Source organism: Phycomyces blakesleeanus (genome assembly GCF_001638985.1).
Source record: "Phycomyces blakesleeanus NRRL 1555(-) unplaced genomic scaffold PHYBLscaffold_21, whole genome shotgun sequence".
Taxonomy (NCBI): Eukaryota; Fungi; Mucoromycota; class Mucoromycetes; order Mucorales; family Phycomycetaceae; genus Phycomyces; species Phycomyces blakesleeanus.
In genome coordinates, this window is record NW_017265154.1 from 572098 (window position 1) to 590483 (window position 18386).

Consider the following 18386-nt stretch of genomic DNA (forward strand, 5'->3'; position numbering starts at 1 on the left):
GTTTTGTATGATTCGACTGTGAGGCAATTGTTGATGATTGGAGTTGGCTTATAACAGTAGATTGTATTCTTGATGAACTTTCTTCAAGTAGACTGTTGGTGTAATCCATAAATTAGATACTTAAATAATTATCAGCACAGACTAGAGAATGATGTCAGAAACAGAATAAACTGATCTTTACATTAATAATATTAAAGAGTTTCATAGAGAACTTTCTTGTTATTTTTGGCTAAAATGAATATGACAAGCATAATGTAAATGTGGAGAGAAGGTTTATATTTACGGAATCAACCAATGTCTTTGGAGCATATAACAAATTATACCTGACTTGGTCTATATATCTGTGACAATTAAGGGTTTGTAAATTAGGTTTTTATATTTATTTTTGGATAAAGAGTGTATATATATATTCACATACATAGACACCTTTTTTTTACAATTAAAGGGTGCTGATGTGATAGGGATTGTAGACCGTGATTTTTCTTAAAAGAATATATAAAACAAGAGCTATTTATTTTTAAGATTCACAGCAGTTAACCTTTGTTGTGAATATTTGATTAATAAGCCTACATACATACATACATACATACATACATATATATATATATGCACTTTATAAAGCTATATACTACTTCTTGCTTCTCAGAGGTCAGCTCAAGTCAAGACAGAACTGGACTGAATTAAACTGAATTAAACTGAACTGGGACTGATCAAGATCAAGATCGGGATCAGGATCAAGGTCAAGAGGCAAGATCAAGAGGCAATAGGCAATAATGATATTTGAGGTAAATTCAATAATAATACCAGTAATAAAATAAAATAAAAAATTGGGGGGAGAAAGTTTTGGGTATTTGAGACAATGATGATGATTATGATAGTAGTACTGTATTGACCTTTGTGTGAGTCATATAGTGTATGATTTGGATCGAAAGTCTCGATAAACAAATGACAGGATTTGCATGGATCTCACTATAAAACAACAGTAACAACAACAACAACAACAGCAGCAGCAGCAGCAGCAGCAGCAGCAGTAAGAGTAAGAGTATTGTTAGCTCTAAATAGGAATAAAATAAATAAATAAAAGTTACTTTTTGGATGTTTTTATATAAACACCCCCCGTGATTATTTTGATCGATAACTTTCTTAATAAAAAAGGACAAACATACATACATACATATATTAAAAAAGAAGGACCTGACCTTATTATATTGAACACCATAGACAAATACACTATATATAAAGTTGATTTCATAAAGATGCTGTGTGACAATTGATAAGGCTGGCTACCAACTGAAATAATAATAATAATAATAATTAAAAGAAAAAATATTATGTCTTTTGCTTTTGGTTGGTCAATACAAAATAAAAGACAGGAGGAGGAAAAGAAGAATAGCCTTACGGACAGACTGGCAGGACAGGCTAACAGGATAAAATAGAAAAAATAAACGTTGCATCACTCATAATTACTCTCTCTGTTTTTTTTTTCTTGGGTCATATTTTGATATTTGTTCAATGTTTCAAAAAACAAAACAGTAATCCTACAGGACCTATATTTTCTAGTGGGACACGACATTTTGATTCTCCTGTACCACAAGCTGTGCCCATTCTGCTATGATCTTTTTCTGGGACGGCATGGTATGACCTAATACCTTTGGAGGAAAGGGTAAACAGCTTTACCTCTAGTTTTTTTAGAACAATCCATTTTGCCCCGAAAGATTAAAGTCACCGGGTCCCGGAGAGGTGGTCAGAATTAATTACGGTTAAATAGAAATGTCGTGTCCCACCAGAAAATATTGATCCCGTAGGATTACTGTTTTGTTTTTATGAACAAAGCAAAACAAATGAACTCCCTATTTTTGAATCTTATTATGCTACAAGGTTTCAATATTGTATATGCTATATATGTTGTATGTATTTTATGTCTTCTTTTACTCGGCCTTTGATTTTATTGAAATAATTATAGAAAAAAAAGGGGTTTAAATCATGCCAATTCTCGTAGCGGTTTCAAATTATGTAAGAATGTCAATAGAAATATGACAAAAAGCCCTTTTTTTTTTTCTTCTTTTTACTCATTATTTTTACAATCCAAGTCATATTCTTATACGTTAACCTTTAGATAATTTGATTTGATTTGATTCGACTTGGCTTGTATGCAGCTTGTAAGAAATGACGCTTGACTTACATTATTTTATCCTTTATACAAAATAAATCAAAAAGATAATATTAAGAGAGAGAGAAAGCATAATTTTTTTTTTTATTTGGTTCAGCACACTGACCATATACTTTTCTCTTTTTATTCTTTGCCACATTTAATTCGCTCTTTTTGGAAGTCCACATGTGAATAAGCAGTGTCTATTGGTGGAATTATCTGGACGGCCTTTTGGACATTTTTAGACATTACAAAAAAAAAATCCAGAATAGGAAGACCAAAAAACCGGAAATCGCTCTGCCTCAAATATTATTTATTTTTTTATAAAATAAAAAAAAAATCTCAATAAAATAAAGAAACAATACTTGCCATTCAACAACACACATTTTTTTTGAATATTTATTTGCTTATTTGCTTATAATGAATCAATTAATCGATGGTAATAGTAACAGTGATCCTAATGGAAAGAATCGCACTATGATTAATTATGAATCGATTGATCAAAGTTTACCATGTTAAAATGTGTGTATATATAAATACATAAAAGAGCCATGAAAATAATAGGAGGAAAAGGATGTAATGATGAGTTATACAGTATTTTCGGTTACATTTGAGAAGATTATAATTTTTTTTAGACCAATAGAAAAGTTTTTGAGAATTATATTTTATTTCTTGGAAGTCTTCAAAAAAAAAATTTAGAAAAAACAGAGAGCTTTTTAGAAATTAAGTTTTTCGACGATTTCCTTTCTTTTAGATTAGACATCTTTAAATAAAAATGGACTACATTAAGAACTCCCATTTTTCCAATCAGAGTTCTGGTTTATTTTTTCTTTTAGCCAATTAAACCTCTGTATTCTAGTCCAACTGGTCCAACTGGTCCATTTTTTCTTTTTCAGCCAATCATATCTCTGTATTCTAGTTTATCTAGTCCTTTTTTACTCGCAGTCAATGAAGAATTTTCATTTTGGCCATTTTTTTCTTACAGCATTAAGTTGTGTGAGACCCATACCTTTTTTTCTTTTTATTAAAGATGGCTACTACAGTTACCAAAGAGCAGGCAATCTGCATGTTGTATTGCGAAGAGTATAACGACATCAATGCGAGGAGACTCCTAGAGAAATTAAACTCTTTTGAAGTTCTGGAAATTTGCTATGAAAAAGATCCACTGGAACCTAGGCTGATTCCTCTTCAAACAATCTACTCACAACCTCATCGATTTCGAATGTATACCTGTTCATTTGTAAACAATAGGTCATCCAATTCAAACAGTGTCTGTATTTAACTTATCTGGACCATATTTTCCAGGACTTTTATATATTATGTATCTATGATATTTATTTTTGAAACAAGCAATTTGGCCTGTGAATCTAGTTATGTTTAAATCACTGAAAAATAATAAAACAATAAGAAGTAACTTTTCCAGGTGTATATGTTTATATTTTAATAATATTAAAACATAAGCAATTGTATGTCTAAAAAGTGTTATACCAAGTTAGTAAATAAATCATTATTTATTACTTTCAAGATATAAAACATATCATATTTAATAAGTAATAAATAAAGGTTAAATATAATAAAAACTAATATCATCTATTAACATGTTAGGGCGTACTGGAACCTTTTCAACAAGATCCAAGGGATTTTTGTCATGGACATAAAGTTAGACGAAAGTGAAGACTTGGGAAAGTAAGACTACTTTATTAGAAGGAAAAGAATTAATATATATTTACGATCGTTTATAACAAGGTTTTCTGCAATCAAAATCCTTTAAAATGCTAGGATTATCAATAATATCGTCTCGGTTATAATACTTCATAAACCCAGTAGACGAAGAAAGGTCAATGATGATCTTCTTGATGGAACCATGAGCTCTAAAAAATCATTTTTAGCGAGAAGTGATTACTTTTTTCGTATAAGAAGACTTACACAATGAAATCATATAAATCACTGGTATTGGTTGACAGACCGGCGAAATCAATTGCTACTAGACAGTCGTTTTTTGATGTGCAAATATATTCCAATAGATCTATATGATACTGTGAGTGATTTGATTAGAATTAAGTGTCTTGCGTTTATTACCTTGCGTGTTTCCATGCACTTGGTTCAAAAGCGTCAATTGGGCATTTTTTCCATTCGTGTCGCGGGATGTAATGGTATCATTTGCTCGCGATGACGTAGTGACAAATACTTTATCCACAAGCAACGTGTCATACAATTTGTTGACCATTTTTTGAACCAAACCCACTCTCACTTCCTGATGTTCCTGGCCTGGAGACTTTCTGGCGTATCCAATGACTGTGAAGTTATTTTTCTTGAGGTTCTTGATATATGCCTGGTACTTTGGCAGATGCTCCGTGATTGATAAAGTAATACCATTCAAATATTCATCTTTTAATGTCCATAAGACTCGATATCGAACCTTTGAACCGTTTTGATCCTTCAATACTTTTCGTTCCTGTTCTTGGTTCATGTATAAAACTTTCTTGGTGTTGCACCACTTTATAAAAGATAACAACGATTTCTCATCAAATTTTGTTGTATATAACATAATCAAAGAAAAAATATCCCTGGATGAGACTTTCTTTTTTATGTAAAGTGATTCGTTCCATGGCTCAGTTGGGACATACACTTGATTCAGAAACTGAACAATCTGAGCATCGTGCACTATTTTAACAGTATTAATAATTGAAATTGGCTAAATAACATTAAACGTCATTCAAAGTTACTAAAGTTAACATTTGTCTTTTCCTGAACTTCTTGTGACTGTATCAGCTTCAGAGCGATATTTCCTAAAACCAAAAGGATTCGAATGGATCCTAACATGAGGAAGTAGCTGTTGTGGTGGTTGAAGTTGAAGAAGTTTTTAAGAGGAAGAATTGAAGATTTGAGATTAGGAACGAAGATTCGTGAGAACTTGTGTAGGTTTTGTTTATTGAGAAAGGATTTTGTATCAAAGTTTGACCAGGTTCCTACACTGAACTACTACTGCTATTTATATTGTTTTGGATTGGGAAAATTATATGACTGGGATCAGGTAATCGATCCTATCTGAGCCTTAATCAGAGCAACGTGATCTTGGGATAATTAATGTATGATTAATTATATAAATGTGTGTAGTCCCAATGAAGTATTAACATCGAAAGTAAATGTGTTTATGAGTTATAATTATGCTTATAATAATCCACTGATGTATCCCATATTATGGTGATATCATCATATGAAATATAATCACTATCATGCATGCTAAACCTGTGTGTTAAATAATAAAGTAATCGGTAGACACCTTTGACTGGAATAGCTGAGGCCTTATATTATTTCCTTCAGACTTATTCTCAATTACAGCAGTAGTCAATACTCATTTACAACAGTAGCATTGGCTGTAAAGGGTCGCCAGCATGGCAAATTTCTAGATCCTCATAAAGGGCTACCTTCTCTAGGATCATTTTTATATTGTCTTCATTGTATTCCTTACAAAATAGAAGGCACAATGCCTGTTCTCTTGTGATTGTAGATGTCATTTAGGCTAAAAAAGAAAAAATAGACCAGTTGGACCAGTTGGACCAGTTGAACTAGAATACAGAGGTTTAATTGGCTAAAAAAGAAAAAATGGACCAGTTAGACCAGTTGGACTAGAATACAGAGGTTTAATTGGCTAAAAGAAAAAATAAACCAGAACTCTGATTGGAAAAATGGGAGTTCTTAATGTAGTCCATTTTTATTTAAAGATGTCTAATCTAAAAGAAAGGAAATCGTCGAAAAACTTAATTTCTAAAAAGCTCTCTGTTTTTTCTCAATTTTTTTTTTTTTTGAAGACTTCCAAGAAATAAAATATAATTCTCAAAAACTTTTCTATTGGTCTAAAAAAATTTATAATCTTCCCAAATGTAACCGAAAATACTGTAACAAATGATGTAACGTCACATGAAAAGAAAAGATAGGCAACTCCAGCTTTGGGGGGAGTCAGTAAGATGGTTGGTTCAATGGATTGGATAGGCATTATATAAAGCGTGGAGTTTATCTTTCTTTTTTGTTCGTTTGGGATTTCATTCTCTTTCTTTCTTTCTTTTATTTCTTGTTGGTCAACTTATGAAACGCTCTTCTGGTCTTCAGCCCGATCAAATCTCCTTTGTTATTTCTGGAATTCGTGACATGGTCTTTCCATAACTCCTCTTCACTACATCTTTACCTCACTCTTGCCCTTGCTCTTGCTCTTGCTCTTGCTCTTGCTCTTGCTCTTGCTCTTGCTCTTGCTCTTGATCTTGCTATCTTATAATATTTCCTTTTCGCCTTTCGCCATGATTCACAACGACAAACGCACTGGCCACAACAACAGCTCGCCACTGGGACGCATGCTCTCCCTCATCGACTCACCAAACTCTCCTATACGTTTCCTCATCCTCGACTGCCCCACTGAGAGTACGCTCGGGTACTATATAGACGAGTTTGTCCAGCTCAGTGTCGCCACAGTCGTTAGGTGCTGTCAACCTACCTACAGTATAAGTAGACTACAGGAGCACGACATCCAAGTGATAGATCTACCATTCAAAGATGGAGGAGTTGTAAGTTTTTTTCTTTTTTTTTCTTTTCTTTTAAGAAATTATTTTTTTATTTATAATTTTTTTTTATATAGCCACCACCACAAGTAGTGCGTGAATGGCTCGCTCTTGTAGAACAAGCAAGAGACCAAGAGGACCAACAGACCATCGCCGTCCATTGTGTGGCTGGACTAGGACGAGCACCCGTCCTGGTGGCCATTGCATTGATAGAAATGGGCGTCAAGCCATTAGATGCCATTGAATTCATTCGAACCAAGAGACGCGGTGCCTTTAACAAACCTCAGATTGCCTATCTTGTAAGTTTGGAATCGATACAAAAAAATAAGAGACTCTTCTTCTTATTACTATGTTTGTTTATATAGGATACATACAAACGCACAATGAAACCAAGATCATCTGGATCACACTATTCACTCCGGTCTTCGCTCGAACGGATGTTCAAGTTTGGAGGCACCAAGGCTGTCACACCTGTCTCACAGCATATCTGACTTCTTATATACACACATCTATACATCTATACATCTATACTTGTGTACACGAATCTATACATACATACGTACATACATACATACATACATGCATACATACACATGTATACATATATTAACAAGAATATTAAAGCCAACAACTATCTTCTTCCTATTCTCACTCGATCTCAATCTTTATCTCCATCTCCATCTTCAGTTTCTGCCTCTGTTTCTTTATGTCTCTTTCTTATGATGGATTTCGTCTTTGATTATATATTACTTCTTCTTTGTTTTTTCTTTCGTATGTGTGTTAGTGATTATTATTTCATATGTGTGGGTGGAGTGTAGACTGGTGGGAGATCTTGAATCCATGGGTCAATAATTGATGTTGAACAAGGACAGGGATATGCGTGTGAGTCTGAATGTGAATGTGAATGTGAATGTGAATGTGAATGTTGGTGTTGGTGTTGATGTGAACCTGTTGTTTCTGTTGTTGTTATATTGAATTCTTTGGCTGGAGGGGCTGAAGGAATCGGCATATCCAGATGGACTGCTCCTGCCGCTCCTGCTGTTGCTGATATTGCTGCAGGTGGTAATAATGGTGGTGGGTCGTGCGTCCATGAATTGGTAGTCGGGGTCTGGATTGAAGACAGGGAAGGAGGTGGTGGACTGGGCGGAAGAAAAGAAGTAAGCGAAACTGCGGCAGGTTTGCGATAAGGTCGACCACCACAGCAGCGCCAGTAGATATAGAGACCTGTCACGACCACAAAAGATACCATAAGACCACCTGCCAGTGAGAGCACCACACCAAGGGTCCTGATCTCATCTTCATCGGTGTGGATCGTCGTCAACAGCCGCGAGCTCACTTCACCTGAAACTATAGTCTTACTCGCAAACATCCAAAACAGCAAAAACAAAAAGGCATCAGACAATAAGAAGCCATAAATGCCCCCCACTACCTTTTTTTTTTCTCAATCGAATATTGCCCTGTGTTTTTTTTTATTTATTTATTTATAAAATGTTATTATTATTATTATTATTATTATTATTATTATGATTATTCAATCCCCCCTTTTTTTAAAATTTTAAATTTTAAATTTTGTTTTTAAAGTATAATATAAATATATAGTATTGATCTTACTTTGCTCTATTGTTATATATATATATATATGTTTGTGTTTGTGTTTGTGTTTGTGTTTGTATATTTATTTATATAAAGAAAGAAGCAAAACATTATGCACAGGAGGTCAATAAATATTTTAGTCATAGAGATAATAAAGTATTCACTCCCAATTCTACCCCACTCCACTTTACTCTACTCTACTCTACTCTACTTTACTCCTACTTACCCTCACACTTCTATTTCTACTTTTACTCCTTTCTTTTTAGACTGAAAAACGCATTTTTTACTTTATAAATATATATATTTTCATTACAGCCAAGGAAGTTTTATTTTCAATTTACAGAAAATCAACAAGAAGAAGAAGAAGAAGAAGAATTAATTATTATTATTATTATTATTATTATTATTATTATTCCTTATCATAAAAGTCAATATGCGCTCCTGACCGATAATCAGCCTTGTCAACTAGTCTGATCAACTTGCGAGCCGAATCCTTCATTTTGACCAGTGTACCCTGAGAAAATAAATAATAATTAAGAGTTAGAAAAAGAAATGTAGAAAAATGAGAAAATCATGCATAGTATCAAGATATCAAAATATTATTATTATTATTTTCTTACTTACCTTGTTGGCCATGTCTGTGTAGACCTGCTTTTGCTCTTCATTACCAATTGTCGCACGTACACTAGCCTGCATTTCATTGTCAAGTGGACCTGGTGCATAAGACAGAGTTCTAATAGAACTCTACAATAGAAATACCAACACCAATAACATTAATAATAATAATAATAAATTGTAGTATGAACATCTCTTTCTTTAGTTTGCTTACTTCTTCTTCTGCCAGGACACTCAGAAGCATGTCGCGTGCTGCTTTTCCGGTAGCATAGAGCCCCCAATGAGGAAAAGCCTTGACTGCCAATAATGATGAAATATTAACAATCGTCAGGGCAGGTGGAAAAGGTGTTGGCTGGTCAGGATCAAATGGCTTTTCTTTCAATAGATTGACAAAACCTGATCTATTTAATGGTATATAATATCGTATTAAAACAGATACCCAATCAATCGATCGATCACAAGAACTCACACCAATGTGACATAGGACGCAATATTCACATTCACATAATTCTGGATTTCGGCTGCGGTGTATTCCCCAATTTTTTTAGACAGATCGCCCGTAGTTCCTGCATTGTTGACCAACACGGCTCTAGTCAAGACAGGATATCCTGACTGGATAGTCTTTATCGCGTATAATAAATACATACATACATACATATATACATATATATATATATATGATATTATTATTATTTAAAAACAATTTTTTTTACCGTACTAAATGTGATATCTAAATACAAACCAACCAACTAATTAACTGACAAAAATTATTTTTATTACCTCAATCAAGTGCTTTATTTTTACAAAGATAGTATCATGAGCCTCTGAGGCAGTTTCAAGAGAAATATCAGACACAAGAAGAGTGTCAATGTTGACATTGTCCTTGACTGATTGTACAACATTCTCAAGTTCATTGGCATTACGCCCAACCAAGATCACAGTAGTCTTGTGTTTGGCTGCATCTGCTACTGCAGTGACAATTGCACGTCCAAACCCGCGATTGGCGCCAGTGATTATGAATAAAGAATGAGGTTGCATTCCTTAAAAATTAATTGATCTATTAGGTAAAAACTATTGCTTTGTTTCAAAAAATAAAATCAAAAATCAAAAACCAAAAAATAAAATCAAATAAAAAATTAAGGGTTAAACTCAAATACAAGTGTTTCTTTTTTTTTTGGTTACCTGGTTACCTGGTTACCTAGTTACTTGGTTAATTGGTTACTTGGTTACTTGGTTACTTGGTTGCTAGTTTGGCCGCTTCTTTCGTTTCTTCTTATTTTGGATATTGTGGTTAATCATGCTTTGAATCCCAGTAGAAATATTACCCACTTTTTGTATATATGTATCTTTTTATTCAAGTGATAAATAATATCGCTCAATTTAACTCTAATAGAATAAATTATTCACTGTGCGTGTATTACATGCGTTATTTTTTTTTATTTTTTTCTGCTTTATCTTCTTTTGGGGTTTTTTTTTTGGTTTTTTGTTTTTCAATGACAATTTTGTGGTTAAGAATGAGAGCAATTAAAATGCCGTGGATTTAAAGAAATAGAAAAATAGAAAGATGACCAACCCCCCCCCCCAACATCTAAGCTTCTACTACTACTATTATTATTTTCTTCTGTTAACTAGGCTTACAAACAACACCAATAAGAAAGATTATTTTTAAAGGTAAAAAAAAAATGATATGATATAATCGAGTATAATATAATATAATATAATATAATACAATACAATTTATTCTTTTTCTTTAAAAAAATGTTAATCTTGTTGATATTATTGTATGTCCTGTTTAAAACATTCATTCTTATAAATAATACGGGGCGTAAGCAAGTAAATTGTGGCTCTGACTTATGTGTACCACGGTTTTGAACTTTAGAAGATCCTTGGTGGCAATTGATCGGATTTCATCATAAAGCTCATGTACATTTCTGTAATTCTTTGTGGACAACAAAGAAGCAGCAATACCAGTTACATGAGGACAGGCCATACTATGCAAACACATGCACAGAAAAGAGAAAAGAGTATTAATATACATATATTCAGTATCTAAGTTATATATATATATATATATATATATATATATATGTGTGTGTGTGTGTGTGTGGATACCTTGTTCCATCAAGAGACTGAATAGCAGTCGAGCTTCCTATCCAGGTGCTTTTGATATTCGATCCTGGCGCATAGAGATGAACGCATTGACCGACATTTGAAAAGAGTGGGACCTCGTCGTTGATATTCGTGGCCCCGACCACAAACACGTCCTGGTTAGACGAAGGCGAGAAGTAGCAAGCATCTGTTCCGGCATTACCGGCTGATACAAAGATAGGTATATTGTAATCCCGAGCTGCCTTGCTCAAAACCTCGTCAATCATCCTTGACTTTGGCCCACTGAGCGACAAATTGATCACACTCTTGCCGGGCTCGGCCGTCTCTATAACATGAGAAATTCCTTTGACTAGACTTGCGGTTGTACCGTCGCCTGATTGGCCCAGGATCTTTACCGATCGAATCCTTGCACTCTTTGCAACACCATAGGTCTTTCCGGCAATCTTTCCAGCAACATGAGTACCTATTTGATTTTATTTAATTTGATTTTTCATTGATATCACCCATTGTGCTTTAACTTTTTTGTTTATAATATTGATATATGTATATATATATATAAAAGAATAAATCACTCACCGTGACCACCCATATCTGTCTCGGGTTCATTGTGAACCAGATTAATTGATAATGAAGCACGATTATCAAAATCAGAGTGCTCAGTATTGACACCAGTATCCAATACATATACAGTTATTCCAGATCTATAATGCACAAACACATTTAGATTAGAATACGATTATTGTAATTATCTATACCCTTTAAGAATAATAATAAAGAATAATAAGAGTGAACAAATAGCTCTTTTTGGTTTTGTTTTGTTTTGTTTTTCAATCGTTCGTTCACTCGTCCGTTATTAATATTATTAGTATTATTATTATTATTATTATTTTACCCAGCCGTCGCTTCATAAGTATAGCTGTCAAATGTCCCCGAAAGACGTTGGCTAATACGAGACAATCCCCAATCCGGCGAGGGCGAGGTTCTTATGTCGGATCTCTTTCCAAACTGAATAAAATAAAATAAAATAAAAAATTAATAAAATGTGTGTAGATGACAAATGAATTATCAATGATAATAAGAATGGGATCATCAAAATCAAAATCAACATTAACATGAATAGCAATATTAATGTTGGTAAAATTATCGAATATCTGGTAAAAGAAAAGAAGCGGGAGTATTGTTCTATATCATTAGAGATTCCCATACATGTTCATCTGGCAATCGGATGTTAGACTTGTAGATATTGTTGGGTTCGATGTAGTCAACATTCCCTTGGTCTCCCAGGTAATCAAGGAAACTCTTGTCGTGGAACACGCCTGTCATGACCGTGAATCCTGGATCAACACTGACAGGCTCCAATAAGAGCCGAAGCCCCATACTAGCAGCATAGACAAAGCCTCCGTCATCTACCTTGGCTTTGTTACCATAACTTGTGCTGTCCTTATTATCTTCATCCTCATTCTCGTATTTGTCCTCATCATCTTCATCTTCATCTTCGTCTTCGTCTTCGTCTTCGTCTTCATCATCGTTGGCGCTGTCGTTGTCATTGTCTTCCTCTCCTTTGTCATTATTATCTTTATTATTCTCGCCTTCATCTTCATTCTCATTTTCATCTTCGCCTTTGGATTCGGGTTTGGATCTGTCTGTATCTTTTTCTTCAAAGGCTTTATCCATTCTTGACTCTTCCTTTTTGCTTAGACTATTGGTCTCGCGCATTTTGATGGTCTTTCGCGAATTACGTTTAGCCAAAGCTCTTCTTACTTGCTGTTTGTGTTTCTGGATTGTGAAGGATCGATGTTGAGATAAAACAAAAGAATTTGCCACTACCAAATAAAGAAAGAAAAGAGAGAAATAATAATCAATTAGTCCGTTAATACACTCCCAAAGGGAATATCTTTATGTGTATGCAGTTCCTTTCGGGTTATCTTTTTTTTATTATTATTTAAAATGTTTTACTTGAAAACGTACTGTCTGTTCCGTTTACTGATTCCTTGAATCTAATGATGTGTGTTGGCATATACGTCGCATGATATTGCGCAAATGCGGATGCTACCGTAAATGTAAGACCGAGAATTATCACTTTCATGATTAATCTTTTCTTCTTCTTCTTTTCTTTATCTTTAAAGAAAATAAAGTATAATAAAGTGAAAGAAGAAGTGAAAAAAAAGACAAGAAAAAAAATAAAATCCTTTTAGTACTGTTTTCACATCAATGATAAGTCGTATAAACAACAATTCAATAAGACACCGATTTGTTGGTTACTTTGAGGTGAAATTGAAATAAAGGTATGGAGAGTTTAACGAACAATGTTTGTGATATTGTATAAGAAAAAAATATATAGAGATACTTGAATGAAGACCATGCCCACATATAAACACACATACAAAGTGTTAATTGAATATTTGATTTGATTTATAGGCCTGTATATGTTAGACAACACAAGAAAACAAATTCCATTCATATATATATATATATATATATATTCATAATTAGATTGTTTAATTGTACTTGTACTGTTGGGTATTTTCAAATAATATTTCATTTAATTTCATCTTTAGTCTTTTATCTTTTAATCAATTTATTTGGGATTATTTATGTGAGTTGAGATATTAATTAAAGGACTATGTTTGTTAGACATACATATAATAGTTTGCTCTTATACAAATATCTACTTCTTTAAAAAAAATCAATTAATTATTAATAAAGGTTTTTGATGTCGTTATTGGCATTGTAAAACCCTTTTTTTTGGTGATTATATTTTTGTTTTCAATTGGCGTATTAAAGTTTCTCTAGAATATTATAAATAACTAAAAGTAAAAAAGAAACAAGAAACAAGAACCAAGAACCAAGAACCAAGAACCAAACGGATAATAATGTCAAATAATAATAATAGTAATAGTAATTAGACATTCAAAATATACCATCGGGTATTTGACTACTGTAGTCTTTTTAGTCTTTTCTTTTCTTTCTTGGTAAAAGAAGGGAATTTAGAAATGGGCCAAATAGAATACGCACTATTCAACCACATGGTATAAAGAAAGTGTCTAATAACCAGCGGTTTGAAAACGTCTTTAATTCAAAGACCCAATAACTGCTTATATATATATATATATATTAGATAAATCAAAGTATTTGAATATTATTAGCATTAAGGGTATGTAAAACTAAGCTCAGTGGTATTATACACAGATATAGATATATGGGCGTTTTATTTGTTAACTAATTTTTTATACATACTAATTGGAGTTATTGCTGTAGGTGATAATGAAAATAGCATTGGTAACAAGGGAAAAGGTAAAGGTAAAGGAAAACAGAAAACTGGATACAAATCAATATATCAGACTAATTACAGCTTCATTATTCAATTGAAATTTATATATACTTGGTTTTTATAGAATATTATTTACCACATATATAAAATCAAATAATATATATATATTCATAAGACTACAAATGCAAAGTTAAATAAAACAACAAAAAGTGTGGCTAAAATAAATAGATAAATGATTTATTTTACACCACTTTAGAAACCAATTTAATGATCTCATGGAGGTTACCAGACTTTGGGATCAATCAAGACTCTGCTAGAGAATAAATAAGATGACGTGAATCAACTGATATAGAAGACAGTCAAGTATCGACCTTCAATAGGGAAAAAATAAATCTATGGATCATGGATAATGGATTTTGATTTTTAGCTGTGGTTTTGTGGATCAGGATTTTTGGCTGTATTTTCCGATAGATGCCAAATATCAGATACGATGACCCCTTGTATGTATCCTAAAAATGGCAATTAAGTGAAGAAGAAGCATGGAATCCTTCACTCATACCCCAAGAGCACAGGCCTTTTGAAATAGTATATAAAGACTTGACATTTTTGCACTTCTTTTCTTTTTATTACATACTTTTAACCTCATCTCTTCTACCGAGCCTTCTTCCTCTTCTACATTTGCACTCCGCACTCCATACTCCGTACTTCACACCCTACAATGCAGATTCTCTCTATCCAAAAGCGTATCATCTCAAAGTGCCAGCGCCGCCAATCCTCAACCAACAACACCACAAGCCGTGCCTCCACATTCACATCATCAATGAGCCAATGCATCAAAGGTCTCGCTTCAGTCAAGAAAGCTTTCAGCTGTAACAAAGTTCAAAACACAGTCGCACCTTCTTTGATTTCATCTTCATCGACAATTTCCAATGCCTCCTATATTTCTGCCCTTTCTGATGACGAGAACTTTTCTAAATCTTGCCCAGTATCTGAAAAATCCATGGCCCTGGATTCACTTATCTTTGATCATCCTTCAGTCACAATCCACATTACACCAACTGCCTATCGCTCATGTTAAATCGATTTCGATTTTGATTTCGATTTCAATAATTTGTATATATACCACACTGTAAAAATACCCAACCCCTTCCAAAATTAAAAGCAAAGGAAAAAAAAAGAGATATATTCCCTCTATATTGTCTATACATTACTAAAAGATCAATCTATACTTGTAATTCTTTAAAAAAAATAACTCTCCAAAAAAAAAGAAAAAACTACAAATAGTTTTGGAGTATTTTCTTTTGTTTATAATTCCAATAAATATGTCTCTTTTTGTTAAACGATAAATATAAATAAATAAATATATATGTGTGTATATGTATCTTAGGCAAATGAAATTTTATAGGCAGTATAAAGTCGGCCCTTACATGATAGCAACCAAACAGAAAGGAGTTTTATGTAATTACATTATGCTACATCTTTAATAATAGCTTGTACATTACCAATTGAGACCCTTTTATTTTATAATTCTTTTTTTTTAAAAAAAAAATGTATTGTTCATATATGTGCTGAATACTTTAAAGATTATCTATAATCTTTTAAATAAAATTTAACTGTTATTTGAGCAATATAGAGAGAATACATTTAGTTGGGATGGACTAAAAGCTCTAAAAAAAAAGTTCAATCAACTCTGACTGGCCAGTCTTCTTTCATTGAAACTTAAGTCAAGAAGAAGAGCATACTTTTGGAGGAATAAGTATACCGTAGGGTGCAAGGCCTAGAAAACCTGCAATGCTTTTTTTCTTACATGTGGTGATCCAGACACTCGTATGTTGGATTTATCACATATAAGAACATATTCATATTGGGATAGCGTAGTAGCTATCATCTTGTCAGTATAAAATATATATAAACGATTAAGTAATCAGGCCAATAATTATTACAGTTAGTACTGTAGATAATATCTTAAAGATAGTTAAGATAATTATATCATACTGCCGGGTAAACTGTGTCAGAGCGATATGGAGCTAATTTAGTAGGAAGTCCTAAAGCTCTAGTGTAAAAGAGAAAAGAATAGCTAAGAGCTAAAGAAGTACGATTTATGACTTGATGTCATAATTGTAACACCGAAACTAGTTAAGCAGTAAATACACTCTAATAACCAAATATAGTAAAGGAAGAAAGCCTTAAGAAACTAAGATATAATGACAAGAGCAGATTGTGTTTTCTTATAAAAAGGGACACTTTTTATCTATGAATAAAAGAAAAACTTATATACAGTCTCAAAGTATTTCTATACGTCTCTATTATCAAATTTATTATTTTTCTATTGTTTCGTACCTGAAATACCACATTACATGATGGAAGAGATGATAACTATGAGCACTTGGTTTTATATAATATGCACTTGAACTAATTTTGAACTTTGTAGTCTGTCCACACCAATTTTCGAAAAAATAGTAGTCTCAGTTTAAACAAGAAAAAAGAATAATTAGGGCAATTTTTGATGTGTGATATAATAGAGTGTGATAATAAAGACTTAGTATATCGGATTTTATCTATAAATGGAAATTATGTATCACAATTTTACTAAAGGCAGTATACGGACTATAAAAGACCATATTGTGTAACTTAAAAGTTTTGAAGCTCATAGCTTAACATAAACTCGAAGTAGCTGTCAGCCATAGACTGCGGTATCAAGATGCGATCGTATCGTTAAAATCTCAATTGATGATAAAAATTCCCAAACCATATTCATCCGTGATGGTTGGAAATGTAATTAAGACTACAACGGTATCTGATGAGTACGATATTTTTTTTTCTTCTGCTTTTCTTTCATTTTTGGTTTGCTGGTAAAAATCAAATAATAACATATATAGAAAAAGTTGATAGGAATAATGTTTAATATAGATTTAAGCATTTCTCTCTCTTTTTTTTTATGAAATAAATATCAAAACCCAAGACGTGAAACCCCCAATTTTATTTTTCAATTTTTTTTATATTTTTTATTTTTATTTTAGACAGATATTGGGACCACATGATTGTTTGCTAAAGACCAGCCTTGCGGCACTTTGAATTGATTTGTTCCCATTACGGTACTTTCTCCTGTTTTCTCAAGGCTTTATCTTACTTTCATTATGGGCTGTTGTGGAAGCAAAGAAGAGCGTGACGAGGTACTTTATGAATTATCAATTCAATTGTGTCTTACATAAACTATTATTATTATTAAATATATCTTTAATTCTATAGGAAGATGTCAATGCACCACTGCTTAATCATGAAGCAACAAACGACAAGTAAGAGAGAGAAAAAGAGAGATTGGACTGACAGCCCAGAAGACTAAATTTCGAATGTCTTAGTCGCATGAACTATCAATCCACGGAAACAATCGACGCAAAAAAGGAACAAGATTTCTGGAATGAGGTCATTGAACGAACAACACAGCAAGTATCTTACAGCCCATACGATATACTTTAATACATATACACTAATTAACTAGCTAACTAATTAACTAATTAACTAATTGTTGTCCAATCTGTCATGACATGCAGACATCTGATTGACATATCGAGCTCGCAGGCTGATCCTTTACAGAGTCGAGATGTACAAGAGAGAATAGACAAATATAGAGCCCTACTCGATCAAATGGATAGCCAACCGGTCTCTTCTACACGAATGGGCGGTCCAAAAAAAGAAATCTACATGTCTGACCACATCTCACCCGTCGATATTCTGGCAGCCGCCAAACCAAACGAAGGCATGACTGAAACTCAGGTTGATTGGTTGTACCAAACCATGGATACTATTCAAGACAGTCTTCAACAGATACAAGTAAGCCCAGCTGGTGAAATGGTTGTACGCTTGACAATGCCAGGCAGTACCCCTATCAGAGCATTCTAAAATGAGGTGGGTTGGTATCAAACCAATTACCAAAAGTAAAATTATCCTATGTGTGTTGCTTTTCCAAAAACAAAAACGCACATAATATTTCCACAAAACAAGCCTACTACTCTATTATTGTCCTTCCCTTCCCTTCCCTTCCTTTTCAACTTTCATACATTTTGACAAGATTTAGACGACCAGAATCGATATGGTT

The 18386-nt window shown here is 33.1% G+C and overlaps 8 protein-coding genes across 8 annotated transcripts; 4 read left to right on the forward strand and 4 right to left on the reverse strand.

The window, feature by feature from the left end:
* Nucleotides 1–3430: 3430 nt before the first annotated feature.
* On the reverse strand, nucleotides 3431–5436 carry PHYBLDRAFT_182792 (hypothetical protein). Its single transcript, XM_018438675.1, has 3 exons — nucleotides 4229–5436; nucleotides 4076–4175; nucleotides 3431–4020 (listed from the first exon to the last, which is right to left on the reverse strand). Exons 1-3 carry the CDS (start codon nucleotides 4695–4697, stop codon nucleotides 3876–3878), a joined length of 714 nt encoding a protein of 237 aa, XP_018287636.1. The 5' UTR covers nucleotides 4698–5436; the 3' UTR covers nucleotides 3431–3875.
* A 1062-nt stretch (nucleotides 5437–6498) lies between these two features.
* PHYBLDRAFT_135708 (hypothetical protein) lies at nucleotides 6499–7346 on the forward strand (the record flags this gene model as incomplete). Its single annotated transcript, XM_018429742.1, has 3 exons — nucleotides 6499–6708; nucleotides 6780–7001; nucleotides 7068–7346. 3 exons carry the CDS (start codon nucleotides 6499–6501, stop codon nucleotides 7191–7193), a joined length of 558 nt encoding a protein of 185 aa, XP_018287637.1. The 3' UTR covers nucleotides 7194–7346.
* A 146-nt stretch (nucleotides 7347–7492) lies between these two features.
* On the reverse strand, nucleotides 7493–8071 carry PHYBLDRAFT_149385 (hypothetical protein; the record flags this gene model as incomplete). The annotated part of the gene is made up of 1 exon (XM_018432264.1): nucleotides 7493–8071. One exon carries the CDS (start codon nucleotides 8069–8071, stop codon nucleotides 7493–7495), a length of 579 nt encoding a protein of 192 aa, XP_018287638.1.
* A 531-nt stretch (nucleotides 8072–8602) lies between these two features.
* On the reverse strand, nucleotides 8603–9953 carry PHYBLDRAFT_159803 (hypothetical protein). Its single transcript, XM_018434063.1, has 5 exons — nucleotides 9691–9953; nucleotides 9380–9531; nucleotides 9125–9311; nucleotides 8920–9039; nucleotides 8603–8809 (listed from the first exon to the last, which is right to left on the reverse strand). The coding sequence occupies exons 1-5, from the start codon at nucleotides 9946–9948 to the stop codon at nucleotides 8705–8707; spliced, it is 822 nt and encodes a 273-aa protein (XP_018287639.1). The 5' UTR covers nucleotides 9949–9953; the 3' UTR covers nucleotides 8603–8704.
* A 764-nt stretch (nucleotides 9954–10717) lies between these two features.
* Nucleotides 10718–11997, reverse strand: PHYBLDRAFT_116157 (hypothetical protein; the record flags this gene model as incomplete). The annotated part of the gene is made up of 4 exons (XM_018428504.1): nucleotides 10718–10901; nucleotides 11023–11482; nucleotides 11596–11720; nucleotides 11912–11997. Coding segments are annotated over 4 exons (855 nt in total), but the record flags the coding sequence as incomplete, so codon positions are not given.
* Nucleotides 11998–15008: 3011 nt separating this feature from the next.
* On the forward strand, nucleotides 15009–15368 carry PHYBLDRAFT_149387 (hypothetical protein; the record flags this gene model as incomplete). The annotated part of the gene is made up of 1 exon (XM_018432265.1): nucleotides 15009–15368. The coding sequence occupies one exon, from the start codon at nucleotides 15009–15011 to the stop codon at nucleotides 15366–15368; it is 360 nt and encodes a 119-aa protein (XP_018287641.1).
* A 2059-nt stretch (nucleotides 15369–17427) lies between these two features.
* On the forward strand, nucleotides 17428–17767 carry PHYBLDRAFT_149388 (hypothetical protein; the record flags this gene model as incomplete). The annotated part of the gene is made up of 3 exons (XM_018432266.1): nucleotides 17428–17463; nucleotides 17540–17586; nucleotides 17650–17767. The coding sequence occupies 3 exons, from the start codon at nucleotides 17428–17430 to the stop codon at nucleotides 17765–17767; spliced, it is 201 nt and encodes a 66-aa protein (XP_018287642.1).
* Nucleotides 17768–17830: 63 nt separating this feature from the next.
* PHYBLDRAFT_149389 (hypothetical protein) lies at nucleotides 17831–18190 on the forward strand (the record flags this gene model as incomplete). The annotated part of the gene is made up of 1 exon (XM_018432267.1): nucleotides 17831–18190. One exon carries the CDS (start codon nucleotides 17831–17833, stop codon nucleotides 18188–18190), a length of 360 nt encoding a protein of 119 aa, XP_018287643.1.
* Nucleotides 18191–18386: the final 196 nt, after the last annotated feature.

What these genes read in the sequence shown, in the direction of transcription:
- PHYBLDRAFT_182792 (XM_018438675.1), bottom strand. Translation starts at nt 4,697, where the DNA reads ATGTTATATACAACAAAATTTGATGAGAAATCGTTGTTATCTTTTATA. An exon ending in AGTGCATGGAAACACGCAAG is followed by an intron (nt 4,176 to 4,228) that starts GTAATAAACGCA and finishes AGTATCATATAG; the next exon opens with ATCTATTGGAATATATTTGC. An exon ending in GATTTATATGATTTCATTGT is followed by an intron (nt 4,021 to 4,075) that starts GTAAGTCTTCTT and finishes ATGATTTTTTAG; the next exon opens with AGCTCATGGTTCCATCAAGA.
- PHYBLDRAFT_159803 (XM_018434063.1), bottom strand. Translation starts at nt 9,948, where the DNA reads ATGCAACCTCATTCTTTATTCATAATCACTGGCGCCAATCGCGGGTTT. An exon ending in GCGTCCTATGTCACATTGGT is followed by an intron (nt 9,312 to 9,379) that starts GTGAGTTCTTGT and finishes ACCATTAAATAG; the next exon opens with ATCAGGTTTTGTCAATCTAT. An exon ending in GTGTCCTGGCAGAAGAAGAA is followed by an intron (nt 9,040 to 9,124) that starts GTAAGCAAACTA and finishes TTTCTATTGTAG; the next exon opens with AGTTCTATTAGAACTCTGTC.